This window comes from Pelobates fuscus, chromosome 8 (genome assembly GCF_036172605.1).
Source record: "Pelobates fuscus isolate aPelFus1 chromosome 8, aPelFus1.pri, whole genome shotgun sequence".
Classification (NCBI taxonomy): Eukaryota; Metazoa; Chordata; class Amphibia; order Anura; family Pelobatidae; genus Pelobates; species Pelobates fuscus.
The window spans coordinates 61394150-61417453 of record NC_086324.1 but is presented as its reverse complement, the minus strand read 5'-3'; the positions used below and the strand labels follow the sequence as shown (position 1 = coordinate 61417453).

At 41.3% G+C, this 23304-nt stretch overlaps 1 protein-coding gene across 1 annotated transcript in view; it reads right to left on the bottom strand.

Annotated features, from left to right (window-relative positions):
• Positions 1-5090: 5090 nt before the first annotated feature.
• Positions 5091-23304, bottom strand: part of PTTG1IP (PTTG1 interacting protein) — a 29797-nt gene continuing 11583 nt past the window's right edge. Inside the window, exons 3-7 of the mRNA XM_063428720.1 lie at positions 19647-19755; positions 15506-15617; positions 11485-11550; positions 6414-6460; positions 5091-6101 (exon numbers count right to left, since the gene is read on the bottom strand). Of these exons, the coding sequence (XP_063284790.1) occupies positions 6058-6101; positions 6414-6460; positions 11485-11550; positions 15506-15617; positions 19647-19755 (378 nt within the window). The 3' untranslated portion in view covers positions 5091-6057. The remainder of the gene's footprint in view (positions 6102-6413; positions 6461-11484; positions 11551-15505; positions 15618-19646; positions 19756-23304) is intronic.

Genomic DNA, 23304 nt, shown 5'->3' with positions numbered 1-23304 from the left:
CAGGAAGAACTATTTACATTTGCCAACAGTTGGGTAATGACCAACAAGATTGTAGTTTTGCCCTCTGACTTTTTCATGCAGTGGTGGTTCAAACAAGCTTTCCTTTCATCCTATCAGAATTTTTGCATATGTAAAGATTTAGCAAACTATAGAATGTAGTTCCCATTAAGGTTTATAAGTGTTTAAAGGGAAACTCCACTGCAGGTCCCCTCTCCCACCTCCCAATCTCCAGTTGCTGAAGGGGTGAAAACCCCTTCAGTAACTTACCAGAGGCAGCGACATGTCCCACGTCGCTGCTTCTTCCTCCGCCACAGCTCCACCTCTGCATTCCGGTGGCCAGTGGGCGAGACTGATCTAGCCGACTGGCGAGACTGAATGTGCATGCGCAGATAAATGTAGCTTTCCTATGGGGAATTGAGCGACGCTTTTCCAAGCTCTGTATGGCATTTTAACTGTGCATGTCAATAAATTCCACATATGTGTATGCTGTGATGTTCCACCAGTACCCCTCATACACAGGTTTCATGTTTGGGTTTTTTGAAAGTTAGAGTCCAATTTAAAAAAAAAAAACACCTTTTGCATTTAGATTGTTAGTGCGTTAAATCCCTCCTTTTGTAGGACAGCATAGCACACCCTAACATTGGGGAAAGGTTCAAATACTGGTTTCATACTCACAAATGGTTAAAGGGAACTAATAATTTCCAAAAACAACAGTAATGAGTTTGAGACTTTATTCCCTTTTGCTGTTAAAAAGTGTAACTTTAAGATGATTTCTTCCCTTGGTTCCAGAACTAGGCTCCTCTGCTTGCCAACATCTTCCGCGATCTGTGCTAGTCAAATGCTTCGTATTGAGGGAACGGATTGGAACTAGGCATACGGCGCCAAACTATGTGTATCTCCAATCAAATGCTGGAGTCAAATCAGTTTCACTCGGCTTTTGAGTTGGAAGCATCTCTAATGGCTGCCAGGAAGGCCGCAATTAGAGGTGTATTTAAACTCTGCAATGTATGCATTGCAATTTCTACAAAATGACAGGACCACTGTATTACGTTGAAACAATCTAGTAACATTAGTGGTCCAAGACGACCCAAAAAAAAAAAAAAAAAAACGACAAACAATTTGCTTGCATTGTGTTTCAAATAAAATACTGAAGTTAATGACATGTTTGTAAGATATCAGTACAGTTAAAATCAAGTATGCTAGCTGAATAAGAAGCCCACAAATTATGTGTTAGGTTTTTATTGAATTAAAAAGTACAATACATACACACAATTTCACCTTCTACCAATATTCAGGACATAGACGATAATTGCATATATATAGTAGAGTATTGACAGTCATATTAAATAGGCACATTAGTGTATTATAGAAGGACTTTGTGATACATTTACAGATATGACACATCTTGTGTTAGTATAAGCAGTCTTGGAATTCATACACCAAAAATGGCAAACCATTTCCTGAAATTCTAATCTTTATATAGCTAAACCATTACAGACCAATGAAAGATATGATAATGGGTATCCTGAAGGGTCTGAGAATATTGAGAACAAGCAATTGGAGTAATCGGATTTAAAATAAATTTAAAAAGTTGATACGTAGTGGGCTTAGCCTAGCATTGACCATGCACAAACACCATATTGTCTTGCTCTGGGCCTTTATTATGAAATCCACATTTTCCAGCTGGCAAATCTGACCATCCATGGTTTGATTTGCCGACATTAAACACATATAGTGTTCCCAAGAGCAGTTAGGAGGTCTTTCCTTTTCTCCTTGGCTACCAAAAAGCCTAGCTGGCCTCTCAAGGCTTTTGCATGAAGTGTATACTCACATGCTATATCAGGCAATAGTGCTCCTGTTGACACAGAGATGGGCTGCAGATCGCTGATGACACAAGCGACTGCACAAAAGGACTTTAGAGGCATTGGCACGATGCTTCAACATACTAGATGCACAAAGATGTCAGACCCAGTTGATTCTAAGAACTACACCTCACTGTCAGAAGATGGTACTACTAACTAGGTCACACCGACCCATAGACTACCCTCCTTTAAGGCTTTCTAAGCTGGATTGGATAGTGCAGCCCCAACCAAGATTGCCACTATCTACTTGCAGAGACTTAAAAGTGGTTGGCAGCTGACCCAGCTGCTAAGGCACAGGTATAAGCAGTTACTACTAGTGTTTAAGTCTCCGAAGACGACCTACTAGGCCTCTGACAAGGTTTGACCTTTTATGGGGAAACTGTATAACAATTGCAACAAACCATACCCTGCAGGTTGAGGCAGATGGAAGAATATTAAAATGTATGGTTTTCTCAGACTCCGAATGGCCTCGATACCCCCCTTGAAACAAGCCAAACACATAATCTTCTATAGAGATGTTATTGGACGCTGTCAAACATGTGGTTAAGTATTGATTAAAGACCACACTTTAGGTAAAGAACTTCTGAAGTACTATGGCCAAAAAGGGGTAACTGAAAGCCATCTCTCGGTCAAATTAATGTTTTGCCTACAGGCAAAGGCAGAATCTATGCACAGAGAAACAAGGATATAAAAAATATTATCCAAAAAGTGCGTGGATGTTTAGAAAAAGGTAATAATATGCAAAATACTTGTACCTGAAAATTATAATGCTAGATATTTAATGTGCACAACATTTTGTAGTTTAAAAGTGTCAACAATGCCTTATGATATAATTAGCATACAAGATAGCAAACTTTACGTTTGAGAAAAAGAAAAAAAATATATATATATATATATATATTTAAGTAGGACTAGGTGGGACCTAACTGGTCAGTTTGCATCACAGCTGTAAGTTTGTCGGTGCTTAAAAAATCAATTGCAAAATATGCTTTAATACAAAACTAGTAACAGAAAGAGTAAACTAATGGCACGCACATGTGTGTTCCGAATACAGACTGCCAGGAAATCAACAACACACGCTAAATTAGGCATGTTCCATATACGTTTGACATTTATGTTTCAACTTTTTTGGTATAGACGTTAATATAAATTAAATGTAAGCTGAGGCATTGCGGTCACCAATAGGTTTGTGGTAATCTTAAAAGGCAATATGGCACTTCTATTAAGCTTGAAAGTGGCATGTGCTTCATACAACTGTGATGGAAATTATTTAAAAGGCAAAGCCCATCGGTGCATTCAAAAAATTAAATAAAAGTAATTTATAAAAATTTTACAGACAAATTGAAATATTTCCATAGTCATCGGTGTAGATACAGAGATCATTGGTATATTCTTGGAGTGTATTTAACAAAATCAAATCACGCTCAGCTACATTTATCTTCGCATACACTTTAACATATAACCAAGTCAGCGATGGCAAACAAGAACTGAAGAGGTTTGTAAGATATTCCCTCCCCCCATTCACTAAAACAGGACTTATTGGAAATTCAAAGTGAGTGTTGGGTCAAAAAAAGAAACTGAAAACACAGGTGTTTGGAGATTTTTTTTTTTTTTTTCCAGTACAGCAAGTTGGACTGAAATTTGAATTTCCAACAATACACACTTCAGTGAATAGCCCAAACAGCCATCTTATTGGCTAGCCCACCGTGTACATGGGAAGATAGTTCACAAAACTCAAACGTTCAGGTTAGCCAAACATTTGAAAACAAGAGCTTACACAAACAAATTCACATTTTATTTCCAGCACCTAAATAAAAGTCAAAGTAAATCTACCTGGTATTACTATAGATTTTTGGCAACAGAAGAAAATCTAATCTTACAATTAGAAATTTAAATCAGTACGGTTAAAAAAAAACAAAAAAAAAAAACAAAAACAAAAAAAAAAAAACTTTGCCCCCCCCCCCCCGCCCCCCCTCCCCCTAGAAGGACCAGTATATTTAGGATTGACATTGGAAAAGAGAAAAAGATGGCTAAAACACACCATTACTGCGTTTATTATACAAAATCTAGACTAGGTTGTTCGAAACTCATGAAATAAATGTCAGACAAAACCACTAGGTGACACGGTTTAAAATAAAAAACACAAAGTTGCAAAATGTGTGCCTGGTCTCTCTATTCCTCTGTGGCCTGTCACAGTCCGAATTTGGCCCTGTATTTGTACACAGCAATTAACGGTCATTGAAGTGAGAAAAACAGGCTCATAAAGTATCTGCTGGGCCACATTAAAGGACCACTCTAGTGCCAGGAAAACACTCGTTTTTCTGGCACTAGAGTGCCCTGAGGGTGCCCCCACCCTCAGGGTCCCCCTCCCGCCCGGCTCTGGAAAGGGGAAAAGGGGTAAAACTTACCTTTTTCCAGCGCTGGGCGGGGAGATCTCTGCCTCCGATCCGCCCCGTTGGCTGAATCCGCACGCATTTACAATGCTTTCCTATGGATGCTTGCGTGCTCTCACTGTGATTTTCACAGTGAGAATCACGCAAGCGCCTCTAGCGGCTGTCAGTGAGACAGCCACTAGAGGATTTGGGGGAAGGCTTAACCCATTAATAAACATAGCAGTTTCTCTGAAACTGCTATGTTTATAAATAAATGGGTTAACCCTAGCTGGACCTGGCACCCAGACCACTTCATTAAGCTGAAGTGGTCTGGGTGCCTAGAGTGGTCCTTTAAGTTCAATGCTGGTGGAAGGGTTATGTTTTTGCAGAGCGGAAAACACTGAATAGAATTTAGTGATATTTTAGTTGTATCGATAGCCAGATAAATTGGCCTGTTGGCAAAATAGTAAGAGTATGAAATGGGTGGTGTGTTAAGTTTAAGGCGCAATACCATGTTTAATTTATATATAAAAAAAAACAAAAAAAAACGTGCAACTTATTAAACAAACTTATTTACACTACGAAAGGTTCTACAAACTGACATGGTATGCAGGTGTGCATATATATTTTGGGACTACGAGTACAAAAAGGAAAGGAAAAAAATAAAAAAAATAAAAAAATAAAAAAAAATAGGTATACGTTTGCCAATATACAGGTGTAAAAGTCACTATGAAATGCAGGTTTGATTACATGAAATCCAAGTAATTTTTTTAAAGAAATTTTAGTTTCACATTTTTGGTACCAAATATTTATACATTTAGAGATTACATGAAAGTAGATAAAAAAAAAAAATACACTAAACCTTTACTTAGAGTTTAAACAGATTTTATGCAATACCATTAAAAACCTTCCCCACCTTGCTCCAAGTAAATCTATAAAGCATAGAGGAAGGGTCAAGAAAATACATTCTATTTGTAATTTTAAATTTCTAAATTCTATAGGTGACAAATTAAATAATATATGACAGAATGTTTGAGGATGTAAATGGCTAAATTTGGTACTTTGTTGCTGACATAGATATATTGGTTTTAATTAACTGTGCATCTATCAGGCAAGGCAGATTTCCCCGAAGCAGAATAGGCACTTGTGTTGAACCTTTTATTGTATAATTTATTTTAAGGCATTATGGGAGGAATTGTGCAGAGCTAAACTGCCCCTACACCCACAAATGTTCCTCATTTAAATTTAGTAAAGGCTTTGAAGAGCATCTTTGGGTTTAGAAGTTGCTTTTTGTCAGCGTTCTACAATAGTATTGTTTGCTTCAATCTTTTTGTAGGTCTTGTATGGAGATCAACTCAATGCAAGTTCTAGGGTATTCTGTTTTTGCATTCATTGGTACATATTTTGCTATATTGTTTTCTATGTTTTACATTAAGGTACATTATACACCACGGGAGAAAACATGGTGATAGTGCAGCTTCTCTTTCAGAATCAAATTATGGGAATAAATTCTTAGAGCAGTAACCCCCCTAAGAAGAAGGATGGGTTGGGAGCACAGTTGGTAAAGAGGCCCAAAAAGCACAGGCTTAAAAGAATTCTCTTCAACTGGCACAAGTGTTTCAATCGTTTATGAAAATTAATGTGTGCTAAAAAGCCATTAGTGCCCAGGTGAGGAGTCTCTACAAACTTGCACTGTAAGGGCTTCTAGGAACAACCTCTGACCTATATACCAAGGAATGTTTATCAATTGAAAGATCTGGGGATGCTTCAGCGGAGGAGAGAATTTGTAGCCTCGTAAAGAAGCAGTAGTCATTTCCAGGAGATTAGGCTTCAAACTTGGAATAAGGGTTGTCTTCTTTAAACAGACCTACAAAAATAAATAGTGAAAATGGAAATTAGATCCAAATGAAGCAAAATTCCAGATGTCAAATGGCTTGGATGGGGCTACCATTTTAGGTCACCCACACAGCACCAGAGGATGTACTTTTTATTCATATACTTCAAGCTTGGCAACAGGATGTAGTATATTTAAAAAAAAAAAAAAAAAAAAAAAAAAAAAAATACATTGACTCGGAATAGCTCAGGCAATTGAAAAAAAGGCTGTAAAAAAGGTTGCAATGCAAATATGACAATCTTATTGGCATATTCTTAAAACTATTTTACAGAACATTCACATTACCATATTTCTTCCTTATTTCATCATGTCGTGTCTTCATTTGAACTCTCCTAAGAAAAAACAGAAACCAGAAGCTTTAGAAAGAAAAGAAAAATAAATATATATATATATAGAAAGTCTTAAAGAGTTGCTAAAAGCACCATGGTCACTTCAGCATTTCGAAGAGGCCATGGTGCTTGGAGTCCGTATGTGCAGCACTGCAAATCGAAATGTTGCACATACAGAGAATTTCTATATTACTGTCAGATGTGTAACACCCCCTCTGAGAGCATGGACTGCCAGTGTGAAACAATGTGCTTATTCTTTGTATCATTCACGGGTTTATGGCGCTCAGCTGACATGCTCCCCCACTGGATGACTAGTGGGATTTGGCATCTGGTTTCTGCAGAAGTAGAATGCACGTCACTAATCATTAGAAGAGGCCAGCAGGACCCAGGTAAGAAGACAAAGCCATTGAAGAAGTTGTTTGCACCATTACTCGGGAATAGGGTCAGGGTACTTCAAGCATTATATCTTAAACAGTAGGCTGTAGAAGTTATGACACTGAGTAACCCATTACATTTGTTTTATAAAATAGATACATGAAACTTATGCAAGTTTTACTGGGGCACTATTAGGCCTCTCTCCTTATGAACCTGTAGGCTAGGGTTCTGTTCATTACATGTCTTTAGATTAGACTGCAATCATGGGTGCAAAATGGCTTTTAACATATGGAGTAGTAACATAATACTTTTACAGGAAATCGCAACAAATGCCGAATTTGGTGACCAGCAGATTAAAAGATAGACCATAATTACACTTTGAATGGCCCCACGCCAAATGTGGCAAAACCATCATCTATTGCTTCCCAGGCCAGAGAAGGCTCCAAATGAGCCTGAATATGATCTGGATGTCAGACATATTGCTGAAATCTGGGCCTAGATTGTTCTCATTCTGTGTGGAGCCATTGAAGGGATACAGTGATTATTATTATTTCTAGATTTTGTGTGATTCAGTACTTAAAGGATCACTATAGGGTCAGGAACACAAACATGTATTCCTGACCCTATAGGGTTAAAACCACCATCTAGCCCCCCTGGGCCCCATGCCTCCATAAATATAGCAAAATCTTACTGTATTCAAGCCTGAAGCTGTAGATCTGCATGCTGTGTGCCTCAGAAAAACAAGCTGTCTTCTGACATTGTCAGAAATGGTAGCCTGATCCAATCACAATGCTTCCCCATAGGATTGGCTGAGACTGACAAGGAGGCAGATCAGGGGCAGAGCCAGCATGATTCAAACACAGGCCTGGCCAATCAGCATCTCCTCAGAGATTAATTAAAGGGACACTATAGTCACCTGAACAACTTCAGCTTAATGAGGTTGTTTAGGTGAGTGCTACAGCTACCCGGAGCCTTTTTCTTGTAAGCACTGTATTTTCTGAGAAAATGCAGTGTTTACATTGGAAGCTTGGAACACCTCTTGTTGCAGTCAGACGGCCACCAGAGGGACTTCAGAGTTCAGAGGCCCTAAAAAGGCCTCTCGTCCGATGCATTCTGGGTGAATGCATCAGACGGGCTATCAGCACACAAAGCACTGTGAACGCGCTTTGTGTGCTGACAGCCTGTCAGCACTGCTGTGGGCGTGGCTTCAGCTGACAGCTGAAGCCCGAACCCACAGGGATGCTGTCTGGCCACAATAGTGGTTGAAGGGGGGGGGACCTACTCTCCTCCCCCCCCCCCCCCCCGGCCCCCACCCCTGAGCGGTGGGTGGGGGCCCTAAAAATAAGGGTGGCACATACTGCCCCCCCGGCCCCCACCCCTGTGCGGCGGGTGGGGGCCCTAAAATTATCAATAAGGGGGGACCTATTGCCCCCCCCCCCGGCCCCCACCCCTGTGCGGCGGGTGGGGGCCCTAAAATTCACAATAAGGGGGGGCCTACTGCCCCCCCCCCCCGGCCCCCACCCCTGAGCGGTGGGTGGGGGCCCTAAAATTCACAATAGGGGGGGGACCTACTGTCCCCCCCCGGCCCCCACCCCTGTGCAGCGGGTGGAGGCCCTAAAATTAACAATAAGGGGGGGGACCTACTGCCCCCCCCCCCGGCCCCCACCCCTGAGCGGTGGGTGGGGGCCCTAAAATTCACAATAAGGGGGGGGGCCTACTGCCCCCCCCGGCCCCCACCCCTGAGCGGTGGGTGGGGGCCCTAAAATTCACAATAGGGGGGGGCCTACTGTCCCCCCCCCGGCCCCCACCCCTGTGCGGCGGGTGGGGGCCCTAAAATTCACAATAAGGGGGGGGCCTACTGCCCCCCCCCGGCCCCCACCCCTGAGCAGTGGGTGGGGGCCCTAAAATTATCAATAGGGGGGGACCTATTGTCCCCCCCTGGCCCCCACCCCTGAGCGGTGGGTGGGGGCCCTAAATACAAAGGGGGTGGGGACCCTAGTTAACCCTCTCCCCCCCTCCCCCCCCCAAAAAAAAAACGTATCTCCCTACCTACCCCCCTCACCCTTAAATTAATGAGGGGGGACCCTTTAACTAAAAACCTGTAAAGAAAAAAAAAATAAGATAAAATCAACTTACCATTCGATGTTTTCTTTCTTCTAAAATCTTCTTTCTTCAGCCCCAAAAAAGGCCAAATAAAAATCCATAATAACCGACGCAATAAAAAAAAAAAAAAAACCCGAGCGCAAAAAAAATAATCCATCTTCACCCATGGAGGGCTCCGCGCAGACTGAGCTCCGCAGGGCGGGGAAGGCTTATAAAGCCTTGCCCCGCCCTGCAATTAGGCTAAGAACACTCTGATTGGTGGGTTTAAGCCAATCAGAGTGCTCTTTGTCATTTTACAAGCGTGGGAAAGTTCTTTGGAATTTTCCCACGCTTGTAAAATGACAGAGCACTGTGATTGGATGGATTTCAAGCCATCCAATCACATTGCTCTGTGTCATTTTACAAGCGTGGGAAAATTCCAAAGAACTTTCCCACGCTTGTAAAATGACACAGAGCACTGTGATTGGATGGATTTCAAGCCATCCAATCACATTGCTCTGTGTCATTTTACAAGCGTGGGAAAATTCCAAAGAACTTTCCCACGCTTGTAAAATGACACAGAGCACTGTGATTGGATGGATTTCAAGCCATCCAATCACATTGCTCTGTGTCATTTTACAAGCGTGGGAAAATTCCAAAGAACTTTCCCACGCTTGTAAAATGACAAAGAGCACTCTGATTGGCTTAAACCCACCAATCAGAGTGTTCTTAGCCTAATTGCAGGGCGGGGCAAGGCTTTATAAGCCTTCCCCGCCCTGCGGAGCTCAGTCTGCGCGGAGCCCTCCATGGGTGAAGATGGATTATTTTTTTTGCGCTCGGGTTTTTTTTTTTTTTTTTTTATTGCGTCGGTTATTATGGATTTTTATTTGGCCTTTTTTGGGGCTGAAGAAAGAAGATTTTAGAAGAAAGAAAACATCGAATGGTAAGTCGTTTTTATCTTATTTTTTTTTTTCTTTACAGGTTTTTAGTTAAAGGGTCCCCCCTCATTAATTTAAGGGTGAGCGGGGTAGGTAGGGAGATACGTTTTTTTTTGGGGGGGGGAGGGGGGGAGAGGGTTAACTAGGGTCCCCACCCCCTTTGTATTTAGGGCCCCCACCCGCCGCACAGGGGTGGGGGCCGGGGGGGGACAGTAGGCCCCCCCCTTATTGTGAATTTTAGGGCCCCCACCCGCCGCACAGGGGTGGGGGCCGGGGGGGGACAGTAGGCCCCCCCCCTTATTGTGAATTTTAGGGCCCCCACCCGCCGCACAGGGGTGGGGGCCGGGGGGGGACAGTAGGTCCCCTCCCTATTGTGAATTTTAGGGCCCCCACCCACCGCTCAGGGGGGGGGACAGTAGGTCCCCCCCTTATTTTTTATTTTAGGGCCCCCACCCGCCGCACAGGGGTGGGGGCCGGGGGGGGGGGGGGGGGGAGGGACAGTAGGTCCCCCCCTTATTTTTTATTTTAGGGCCCCCACCCGCCGCTCAGGGGTGGGGGCCGGGGGGGGGGGGCAGTAGGTCCCCCCTTATTGATATAGTTTTAGAAAGCGAGCTGAGCTGTCAGTCAGACAGCTCAGCTCGCGAACGCGCATTCCGCGCACATGCGCGGTAAAGCGCTCAGGTTCTTCATAGGGCGGCTGTCAATGCCGCTCTATGAAGAACGCGATTGGTGCAGCGCGAAGCCGCGCATGCGCACCACATCGCCCTCTCCATTGGGCCCCGCGATTTCGTCATTTTGACGAAAAAGGGGGCGCGGCATGGCTGGGAGCTCGGCGCTGGAACGGAGGTAAGTTTTTAATATAAAAACACCTCGAATTTTTTTTTAATTAAATGTAAGTTCATATAAAAGCAAGAAGGAAGGCTTGGGGACCTGTCTTTCTTGCTTTTATATGTAGACTATAGAGTCCCTTTAAATCAATGAATCTCTATGAGGAAAGTTCAGTGTCTGCATGCAGAGGGAGGAGACACTGAATGTGTGGATGCATTTTAGGCAGCCATGACCCAGGAAGGATCTCTAACAGCCATCTGAGCAGTGGCCAGTGAAGTTATCACTAGGCTGTAATGTAAGCACTGCATTTTCTCTGAAAAGACAGTGTTTACAGCAAAAAGCCTGAAGGTAATGATTCTACTCATCAGAACATATTCAATAAGCTGTAGTTGTTCTGGTGACTATAGTGTCCCTTTAATTTTCATTAGCAGCCATCAAAAATTATGGATTCTTTTCTCTTGTCATTTTTGGAGTGAAGGAAAAAATATGTATAGATCTAAACCGTCCATCCCCAGTTTGATAAGTAGCCACCACCCACTGGCCCTGGGTGGGAACACTAGGTTTTATTAAGTCACCCACTGACCACGGTATGGGCAGGGTGGTGTACAAGGATTTGAAAAAAAGCAAGTCAATGATAGTTTGCAAATGGTTTATGCTGGACAAGTAATTTAGTGAATTACCCAGGCAGTTACTGTGTTAAAAAAAAAAAAAAAAAAATATATATATATATATATATATATATCTGGTGTTGCAAGAAGTGGTCATTTTCCATCTGTCATAAGGGGAGATTGAAATTTTACTCACCTTTCCTCCTGACGTACTTTTCGCTCTTCCTGTTGTCTTAAAGCTTTTTCATTGTCCAGAGCAGCGCTGAAATGAAAACAGTCGAATTTCAATCATTTCAGCAAGTACACGAATTGTAACAGCGAGTAACAACTGAACATAAAACGCCAAAAAAACAAGAAATAAGTTATGCTCCTAAATATTAATCCATGTATTTCCACTTTTAAGAACTACACAAATTCTAAAACAAGGGGGGGTTGGCTGTTTTAATAGGTGGCATTCACTGGGGGAATACTGCAACAATGAACAAACCTTTTTATACATCACATAATCTCTCTCTCTCCCCTAACAAGCCATCCACCACGAAAAAAATAAATAAATATTTAAAAAAAAAAATAAAAAAAATTGAGAATGTACACAAAGCAAATAGGGCATATACATATCATCATCCACATATACATTTTATAGAAACACTTATCCCAAAACAGTGTTGTGGTGAATGGGGGTCTTCACCTCCCTGCCCACATTTGCTTGTAGCTGCAGTGATTTTGAAAAATCCATAAAATTGCTGCATCTATAGGATTGTCCATTCTCGGACGTTAAAAAGGGAATTTATAGAAACGTAGACTATGACGGTACATAAGAACCATTTGGCCCATCTGGTCTGCCCAATTTTCAAAACCCTTTCATTAGTCCCTGGTCTAATCTTATAGCTAGGATAGCCTTATGCCTATCCCACGCATGCTTAAACTCCCTCACAGTGTTACCCACTACCACTTAAGCTGGAATGCCATTTCCTGCGTCCACTACACTCTAAAGTAATACATCCTGATATTTTTAAACCTTTGCCCCTCTAATTTAGGACTATGTCCTCTTGTGGTAGTTTTTATAATATTATACTTCCCGATTTGCTGCCCAGATCACTACATATTCTGTGTATAAGGTTTGCATAGCGTGCAAGACACTACCTCCACTCTCCAATTCTCACAAAGAGGCCAAGCCTCAGTTGCACACTTGTGCAGTGAACAGATAGTGAGATTGTCCTACACAGCCCCATTCACAAAAAACTGATGTTACGGTCAAACTATGCATCCATGCCCTGGCTCCTATCAGTTTATTCATCCGATCTGGTCATCCTATGTGATCAATAGGACTGCTGCCAGTATTGAATTATAGAATTCATAAAGCCCTAAATGACCATTCTCCATAAACTGGTCTTTAGCCTGGTCTAGGAGGAGATATCTGCCATTGCTACACTGTGGAAATGTGGCAAGTTTCATTAAAAACTTTTTTTTTATATTGGTGCATTTTATATAAATAGATAATAAAAAAAATTAAGAGGTCAGTCTCCTCACAGACTGAACTGGCCATTGCCAGTTACAAAACCCATATTTTTGAATGCGGAGGGGAAAATAAATAAAAGAAAAAGAAGTACTATGGCCATTGGCAAGATTATTCATATATACAGCCGAGATACAGGCGAATCAGGAAATTTCAGGGTAGCACTTAACATGTGATGTAAACCTATGATTTAATGAGGAAAAAACTTATATAAAAGAGGAAAACAAAAAAACACCAAGAAGCCTTGTGGGTTTTGTGGTTTTATGAGATTAGCAAGGAATGTTACAATAATCTGCACATGCCGTACTATTTAAAGAGACAGCTAAAACCCATGAAACTTTTGAAGATTCTATTCTAAGTAGAACTTGGGACTGAACTGTTACGTGGCCGGTTTGATTCAAACTAAAAGCAAACAGGGGGATCTGCTCAGCAAAAGTGGTTTACGGTAGCAATACATATTTCAGTATAAAGACCAAGTGAAACTAAGGTGGTTCTTTACCAAGTTCCCAATTGTAAATCAGGAAGCTTAATGTGACATTATCTATATTCTGCTTGTCAAATACATGCAACAGTGAAGGCCAGTGTAAACACAATCTGTATCTGTGCCAGCCGTAGTGTTGCTTCACTTGTGCACCAATCGTGTTATAGAGGACCTAGATTTGCTCCTCTCATTTGCAGTAAAAATAAATATAAATGCTATGATCAGTCATACAATGAATATACATATTCACTTTGTGGATTTGAGATGGCCATAGATTTCAGCACGACATCCCATTTAAAATCCCACCACAAATAAACTGCAGGCTCTTTTCCATGGACACAGAAAAACAACATATAGAAAGAGCATTACAAAAATGTAGATCACTTTCATTGTGTTAGGTTGCTGGAGTGTTTCTTTAACCCCTTAAGGACCAGACTTTCTGGAATAAAAGGGAATCATGACATGTCACACACTACAGTAAGTAGTTAAAATGTAAGTAAACATTGTTTCAGTGTTAGTGTGTTTGGAGTGTTCCTATAATACAAACAGTTTGGCCAATATTTGGAAAAGAAGACTACCAAGGGATAAGAACTTTGAGATGCAGTATTGTATGTGACTTAATTAGGGCAGCAAAATACTAAAAATTCCCCATAACATAAACCCTTTGAAAAACATGGCATTTTGCAATTCGCACAAAAACCACCAACAATTTTTCTGCCTACGCAAAAAGAAAATACACAAAGCAAGGTTTCATGAATAGCTTATTGATTTCTCACACTTTTGCCACCTTAATATAAACCGGGTTCATCCACTCAATCAATAGGATGTTTTGATTTGAAGAGGAGATTAAAGTGATACAGGTGAAACCACTTATTAAATGAGAATCAATATGAAAATTAGTTGGTAATAGGACATCTTTATCCTTTCATATTACAAAAGTAAATATGACACATTTATGTACAAATAAAATATTAAATAAAATGCACATGTGACAAAACCGGAGTGGGGATTAACTGAATTGGATTATTTTTGTTGATTCCTATTTCACTTCCATTTTCCATAGCCTATAGTAGCAGAGTGACAGAATAGGGATGGGTTGCAGACTACTTTTCCTTACAATGACACTATAGTTTAACCCCTTAAGGACCAAACTTCTGGGGCTAAAAGGGAATCGTGACATGTCACACATGTCAAGTTTCCTTAAGGGGTTAATGAAGCAGTTTTAGTGTGCAGATCGTGCCCCTGAAGGCTCACTGCTAAATTATATGTCATTTTGGCGTTAAATTACTTTTGTTTCTGTTTATGCACCCCAAGTCACAACACCCCTGGCTCTGACTGACACAGCCTGCATGGAAACAAAAGGGTTTAATTTTAAATTAAAAGTTTTTATCTCCTGCTCTGTAAATTGAACTTTATTCACAAACAGTAGGCTTCTACAGGGTCTAGCAAGCTATTAACAGAGCAGGAGATAAATTCTAAATTAAACAGAATTTGCAATAAAAGGTTAAGTTAAGATTAAGATTAAATTACATTGGATGACGCTTTACAGGAAGTGTTAAAGATGGCTATGTAAATCACATGCAGGGAGGTGTGCAGAGCAGGGCCGCCATCAGAAATTTTAAAACAGCTCAAGGTCTGGGCTTCCGGGTGCCCGCCTTCAAATCCCGCCCACAGGAATATACACACACACACACACACACACACACACACACACACTAACAGATACAAATACTGAAACAGACATACACACATACAGGCATACATAAGGAGATACAGATACACACTAACATACACACGCATATATACATACATACTGACAGACACACACGCGCATACACATACTGAAGATAATAGGACCCATTGGGTGGCCCTAACTGCTTGGTTGGTGCTTGGTGGGCCCCGGTGCAGATGCACCGGTGGCAGTTCCACTGCTCCACATGGGGGCCGGGCCCCCCAGGGCCGCTGGGCCCGTGACAAACGTCATGGTTGTCACCCCTTGATGGCAGCCCTGGTGCAGAGGGCTGCATAAACATTGATTTCATCTCATAAAAATGCAGAGAATTAGGCAGTGAGACTGCAGAGGCATGATCTATACAACAGATCTATACAACAAAACTGCTTCTTGTAACTAAAGTGACTATAGTGTCCCTTTAAAATTTCCTGAAATGGAACAAAACATGCAGAGAATTTTCACTAAATATACTGTGTCAGTGTGCTCACCTTCTGCTCTTCTTCTTCTTTCTGCAACAACAACAATAACAGCAGATACATATAGAAATAATGACGACTCCTCCAACCACAGACATGGCGATGATCAAAGCTTCAAAATTAACTGGAGTAAAAAAAAAAAAAAAAATAATATATATATATAAATATAATAGAATTTAAGAAATGAGAGATTAAATCACATCATATAGTAAAACAGTACCAACTTTAATTGAGTATGGGGTACCCATGAGGACTGATCCATAACAAGTGTCCTGAAAGTCAAGGGAAAAACACCTAACTTTCTATACTTAAACTGGGTTCAGCTATGTGTGCAATGCAGAAGGAAATGAATAAAGTGAAAAACAAATCCGACTGACCAGTTTAAAACTATTGCTGTCCATTTGTAAGCATACAGCCCCTTAATATTACCCCTTTGTTGCGACAGTTTTCAGCAATGTTAACAGGGATAAAAGAAAACAGGGATTAAAAAAAAAAATAAAAAAAAAAAAACAGTTAGCACATGACAAATAAAAAAAAATATAACTAGACAAAAAAAAAAATATTCTCTATTTCACCTACAGTTACAAACTTTTTTCTCTTCAGATTTAATGTGTGAAAATTCAGAATTTAATAAATAACCCAGGGTGTCTCAGCTTACTCCCAATCTCTCCCTCGGTACTCCCCATAGTGAGCATGTATGTGCAAGGGTTGTGCATGCATGGTGTGCCCCGACTTGGTCTAATTTGCATGGTGTGCCCCAGCTATGTGCAACATGCATGGTGGGAGATTTTTGCTGGCTGTGTGCCTGTGTGATGCACCCAATGAATTTGTAATCTGTTTTGCACCCTCTCCTGCTTCTCTTTTTGCAGGGAGGGAGGCTGTGATCCATGGTGGTCCAACAGGGTTTAAAAACTCCCTTGTTCTCCAGTTTAAGATGTTGTCTCCACCTCTGGTGGGTGCAGACCACAGCAGTCACTCCCTCACAGTCACTGCATCCCGCAGGTCAGAGTGTAGGCTTGGAATCCTGGTAGCTATGATTCATTAGTGAGCACTGGACTGTGAGGGAGCAATTACTGTGGTCTGCATTCACTAGAGGTGCACACAACATGCGCTCAGCCCGAACAAATCCTCCCTAAAGAAGCCCTGCTACTAGTCAGTGGCAGGGATACAGGGAGAAGAAAAAATTACACTTACTATGCAAAATAGTGCTTAGGCTGACCTTTTAGTGCATAAACTGTTAAGCCACTCAATCAAGTCGGACTCAATAATTCCACTCAGTGAGTAGAATTTAACTCCTGGCGTGTGCAGTGGGAAGTAACTTCTAAGGCCTGGCTGGTAGCATGGGACAGCATATGATTTGTATGTTATATTGCTTACAATTCTAATACCTGCATTGCATTACTAATGTGTGTCTTTAAATCCCCTGCTCAGGTTTGTTATGCAACTATATTTTTGCTTATGACTCTAATAAAAAAACTGTTACCTGTACCTAGAGTTTTTTTTTTGTTTTTTTTTTTAAATTGGAGATTCTTGAAATACATGAAAGAAGTGCAAGTAAATGACCAAACGCTGAAATTTGTCATCTCTTCCCAGTAAAATGATTGCGTGCAATAGTGTGTGCAGAGGCATCAAGACTACATCACATCTTAAGTGGAAAAACAAATACCAGAAAGTACGCTATCATCACGTACACTGGGAGGATAATTAGTCCTGCGACAAATGTGTGAGTCCAGACTGCTTAAAGAGAACAAACACTATCCCTGCCCTTAACCCCTTAAGGACACATGACATGTCATGATTCCCTTTTATTCCAGAAGTTTGGTCCTTAAGGGGTTAAAGGAATGAATAAATACTATTAAAATAACAACTTATTTATTGCTTACTGATCAGTGTTGGTCCAAGCAATTACAATCCAAGCTGAAGTAAATTAGGATCTTTTAATGGTTAATTCAAGCACCATGACCACTTAAAGTATCATTTACACTTCAAATCTGTGGAGTCTGTATGTGCAGCATATACAGAGATCATGAACTTTGCTGCCAGAGTTTAATTCTGTGCATAAGACATTTGGCGTCAGCATTCATAGCACACTGGTAACAGGTTACCAGCAGCACCCCACCTCAGCTCCTTATTGGAGACGTTCTTCCCCTGCCGTGAGCAGGAGGTCATGAAAAGAGAACTGGAGAGAACACGTTGAGGCTGCAGGAAGAACGCTTTTGGTTTGAGTAACTCTTTATGGCTCATATTGCAGGGATGGTATAAGATTGCAAAAAACGGGACGCAAGATAATACTGAGAACGGGCAGCAGCTGAAATAGCCTGCCCTTCGGTGGGTCCCCGCTCAGATCTCAAGCTGGTTTTAGCTCATCTTGTGCCATTACAGAGAGAACATCTCTGAAACATATCAGACTGGTCCCATCCATACGGGCAGTCCAGATTTGAAATGCCAGCAAGTTCTGTCTGCACGAGAGACAAAGCAACCCCAGACGATCGTTTCAGTCTTGTTAGGTATCAGTGAGGCATAGCTGATCTCTCTCTAGGCACCGTGAGCAAGGGGTCCATGTCTGGATTACCCTTTAAAACTCGTGGAGAGCAAAAAACAGAGTGCAAGAGAACACAGAGAACGGGCAGCAGCTGAAATAGCCTGCCCTTCGGTGGGTCAGCAATGCCTCACTGATGATGCCCAACAAGGCTGAAAAGAACGTCTGGGGTTGCTGTGTCTCTCATGCAGAGGGCATTTGCTGGCCTTTGGGATCTGGACTGCCTGATTGGGTGGGACCAGTGTGATATGCTTTAGAGATGTTCTCTCTGTAATGGCACAAGATGAGCTAAAAACCAGCTTGAGTTCTGAGCAGGGACCCACCGAAGGGCATGCTATTTCAGTTGCTGTCTGTTCTCAGAATACTCCTGCGACCCGTTTTTTTACTCATGGTATAAGATTGGACTGATCTGGAAATATTTTATTTATGGATTTTTCAAGCAACACACACACACACACACTTTATGGTGTTTCTCAGGGTTAAAGAGATACTATAGTCACCAAAACAACTTTAGCTTAATGAAACCGTTTTGGTGTATAGATCATTCACCCGCAGTCTCACTGCTCAATTCTCTGCTATTAAGGAGTCAAATTGTATCTATTTATGCAGCCCTAGCAACACCTTCTTGCAAGTGACTTACACAACCAGCATGAGAAAAAAAAAAAAAAAACACACAACACTTTTAAAGACTAATAATTAAACTATTATCTCCTGCTCTGTAAATTGAACTTTAATTATATACAGGAGGGTTCTGTAGGGCCTAGCAAGCTATTAACAGCAGGAGATACGAATCCTAAATTAAAAATAATTTACAATAAAGGAAGTGTAAACATTAGATGACTATTTACAGGAAGTGTAAGGAAGGCAGTGCAAGTCACATGCAGGGAGGTGTGGCAAGGGCTGCATAAACAGTGATTTAACTCCTAAATGGCAGTTAATTGAGCAGGGAGACTGCAGGGGCAGTTTATGTTAAAGTTGCTTTGGTGACTATAGTGTCCCTTTAAAGCACATCTAAACTCACCTAATATTTTTTGCCTCAATATAAATCTGAATATAAATCTTAATGAAGCAGTTTTAGTGTATAGATCATGCCTCTCCGGTTTTACTGCTCAATACCCTGCCATTTAGGAGTTAAATCACTTTGTTTTTGTTTATGCAGCCCTTGCCACACCTCCCCTGGCTATGATGGACACAGCCTGCATGAAAAAAAACTAAAAAAAAAAAAACTGGTTTCACTTTGAATCAGATGTAATTTACCTTAAACAATTTTATCGCTCTCTAAAATTTAACTTTAATCCATTCAGGAGGCTCACAGGGTCTAGCAAGCGATTAACATAGCAGGGGATAAGAAAATCTAAATTAAACAGAACTTGCAATAAAGAAAGGATAAACTATAGATGACTCTTTACAGGAAGTGATTAGGAAGGCTGTGCAAGTCACATGAAGGGAGGTGTGATTAGGGTTCACAAACAAAGGGATTTAACTCCTAAATGGCAGAGAATTGAGCAGTGAGGCAGGTTCTATACACCAAAACTGCTTCATTAAGCTTAAGTTGTTTTGGTGACTACAGAGTCCCTTTAATAACACAAAAAGCAAAAATAAACAGTTACTCACCCCAGCAAACTCCCCAGCGGGCACTACTCAGTTTACATATGGATGCAGGAGGCAGGAGCTTTTTGAGTGGGTAAACCATACATTCATTGTCCGTGCTGCACCAAAGGCACTAGAAAAAAAATAAATATATATATTATTTCATGTTAAAAATTCAAAAGCTAAAGACATCTGCATGAAAAAAATAAACTTTATTAAAAATTCCCAAAATGTCATGCTGGTAGCTGACCAGTTCACTGCTAAGACGACGACTAATGACTATCAAAGAGAAGAACAATAATTACCACCAGTAAGTACTGCAATTGTCCCATAAGGCTTTGGGTCTTTGCAGAAAGGATCAACACTCCCTGAGAGTGAACCTGCATAAGTCTTTAAAAAATAAACCGCACACCAATTGTGGTGCCTTAAATATTAGGGAAACTTTTTTTTTCCCCAGTGTGTCCAATCAGTTGAAAACGCATCAAAAGATGTCTAGATACATCAACGGGTGCACACAGATTTTGGTAGCCAATAGCAGCTTTCTAGGTGTATAACGTTTCCTTGGCACTGTGGGATAATAGTTGCTAGAAAGGAATCAAACTATTGCAACTGATTTTGCTATGTCCTAAATTCTAAGATTGCTTGGTCGTCGGTTGTTGTCCAGAGTATCAAGTTTAAGTTATAAATGTTCGATTAACGGGCTGTAACAAAGTCACTTCTACTGTGGTTCCCGCTTCTTGCTGTGCCACAAAGGAGATATTCCACTTTGGTGCTTTCACTGTGGCCTAGAGGAGGTGAATGTCCTCCCACATCATCACTGAAAGGTGTTGAGGGGGGATTTCAACAGGGGTGCCCAAGACATCCTCTGAGGAGGAGAAGTGAGGATATCAGATAGTGGTGCCATTTCAGGCTTAGGCCTGTATGATAAATTATTTCCGATATTTTGGGATCCCGTGACAGGGAGAGCTTTAAGCTTTTTTGCGCCTCTTCCACATGTGTGCAGTGTGAATCAAATGCGAGAATGAGGTATCTTCTCTGTGTAAGATCAGAATATGAGGAAAATTAAGGCAGCCAAAGTGGAGATCTGTGACCACTCTCCTCAATGGCTAATTCCCACCCCTATTGAATTCTTAATAATTAGAACTATTCCATATAGGCATATTAAAATCATATTGCTAGTTTGGTAGCTAGGGATGAAGTGGATTGCTTTACGTGCTCGTTAAAATATTCACTGTACAAGCATACAGCACCTGGGCAGTCATGTACGACCCGGTTGAGCAGTCAGTAACCTTTACATATATAAGCACTAATGCATTCTGGTTTTAGATGAAACCCTTGAGAATCCTAACCAGCAGCTTTAATTGTATACAGCCATACAGCTACATGCCCTTTTCCTAACTAGGTTTACAGAGATTTTCAGGCTCTTTAAAAGGCAAATCTGTATATTGTGTATATACTTCCCTTGGCATCATACACCATTTTTCCCTAAACATTTATATCAAGAGATTTAAGATTCTCCCTCCCTCCAACCAAACCATGTAAAAGCAAATACAGCCCGTGGATAAACAAATACTTTGAAACTTTCAGGGAGAGAGAAAGGACACATATTTAAGATACTACAATGTGCTCAGCATAATGACACAGTGAGCAGGGTTCAGTTCCCACTTGCCACTGGTGAGTGAAAATTCAGCTCTCGCAGGTAGAAAAATCAACGAGTGCGCCATTTACCCTCCAGACTTTAAGTGGCAAGAAGGCATGGCTAGAAGCGTAGGACTCCATTCTCAGCCCGGCATTAAGAATAAAAACTTAGATTTGCCCAACATTCAGACAGTATTGCAGCTCTTGAAGATCAAGTTGAACTGTTCTTTAGTTATATTCCCTCCTCCGTTAGATGCTCACCCAGCCTCCACTCCAAAAAAATTAAAAATCGTTAAAAACCCACTTCTTCATAAAAGCGTATCAATTAAACTGTTAATAGCTCCCGTCTGATTCCTCTTCTGCAACTGTCACTATTCTAATACTATCCTTACCTTTTGTGTCACGTTACCCCACTCCCTCTAGCATGTAAGCTCATTGAGCAGGGCCCTCAACCCCTCTGATCCTGTGTGTCCAACTTGTCTGGTTACAACTACATGTCTGTTCGTCCACCCACTGTAAAGTGCTTCAGAATTTGTTGGCGCTATATAAATAATAATAATAATAACTCATCATGCCATGTCATTGAGGCTCCCTGCTATCATATAATTTGAATGTAAAAAAAAAAAATATATATACTTAGTGTACCAGGATGTTGTATTGGCTATTTAGAATTTACGCTGCAATTTCATACATCGCAGGTGTGTAGAAACGGCAATGCATCGCTTGCAGGGTTAAACACGTGATAGCTAATAGAGTTACTTCACTGTGATTACAGAGTAAGCCCGGTCAATCAAACGCTGCTGTGCTAGCCTCCCAATGCTTCCCTATGGTTAAAATCATCAGTCTGAATGATGGCAGCCAGGGAGGGGGAGCAGCCGCAGTATTAAGCAATACTCCTTTCAAACCCTCATGGCTTCACCCCAACTTTCCCCTCAATAGGTTGGGGGAACACCAACACCAGGAATACATGTTATTCCCAATGCTGTAGTGTTCCTTTAGGGGCTGTAGTGTGGGGGTGGTGGATAAGGCTGTATTATGGGACCGGATAGGAGGGAAAATGGATTCATGTTGGTCTGGAGCCACAGTATTTGGTTTGCAAACCACGTCCATGGTTCTCTATAACCGGTACTCCCCCAAGAATCAGAGTGCTGGGTGGCAATACGTAGCAACTTTGAGGGGCAGACCGCATGCTCCATGCATCCCTCAGCATTACAATGAGGGGATTCTCCATCTACAGCCAGGTGAACTAGGCAGAAAGCCACTTCTGGGTACCTTTTTAAAAATTGTAGTCAATTCTGAGGGACAATGGCTATTTACTAGAAGTAGTATAATCTCATTACACATTAAGTGGTAGCTTTACCATATCGTACTGGATGCAGCAGACCATGAAATCTGTGTAAAGCAGTTACGTTACATACCACATAAAAACCATATATGGAAATAGATTTACTCAAAACCTAGAAAGTTATAATAAAACGAACATCCAAGACACTACTTTGAAGTATTTATTGACCGTGGAGTTAAAATTGAGATGACAAAAAAAAAAAAAAAAAAAAAGCAGGAGAAGGCAGGAACAGGCATTTAGACAAAGAAATGTAGCGGCACACCCTATAATAAAACCCCATGTTAAACAGGCGGATAGCAGAGCCTGCATAAGACTGCAGTAAACTGAAAACCCAGTACAAGCGGGTAGTCGAATCACCGAGGGGTGTAGCCTACCCTCATCCGCTGGTCCAACACCAGGGGAAGGACTCACGGCACTGCAATCCTTTCCTACTCATCACCTCACACAGTATGCTGTGACCCGGTAGCACTGAGGACCAGAAGGTAAGTTTTCCTCAGGACACCTGTGGTCCAGAGGTACTAACCATGGGGCAGTTTTATGGTTGGATAAACCCCACCCACAACTACACGCCTATGGCCTTAACATATATCCCGTTTCCACTTAATGTTTAAATCTTACTTTCCCCATGATTTCTCTACATGTACATCAAAAGGCACTAATATCAAGAGTTACCTCTAGTAGATTATCATTCACTAATGG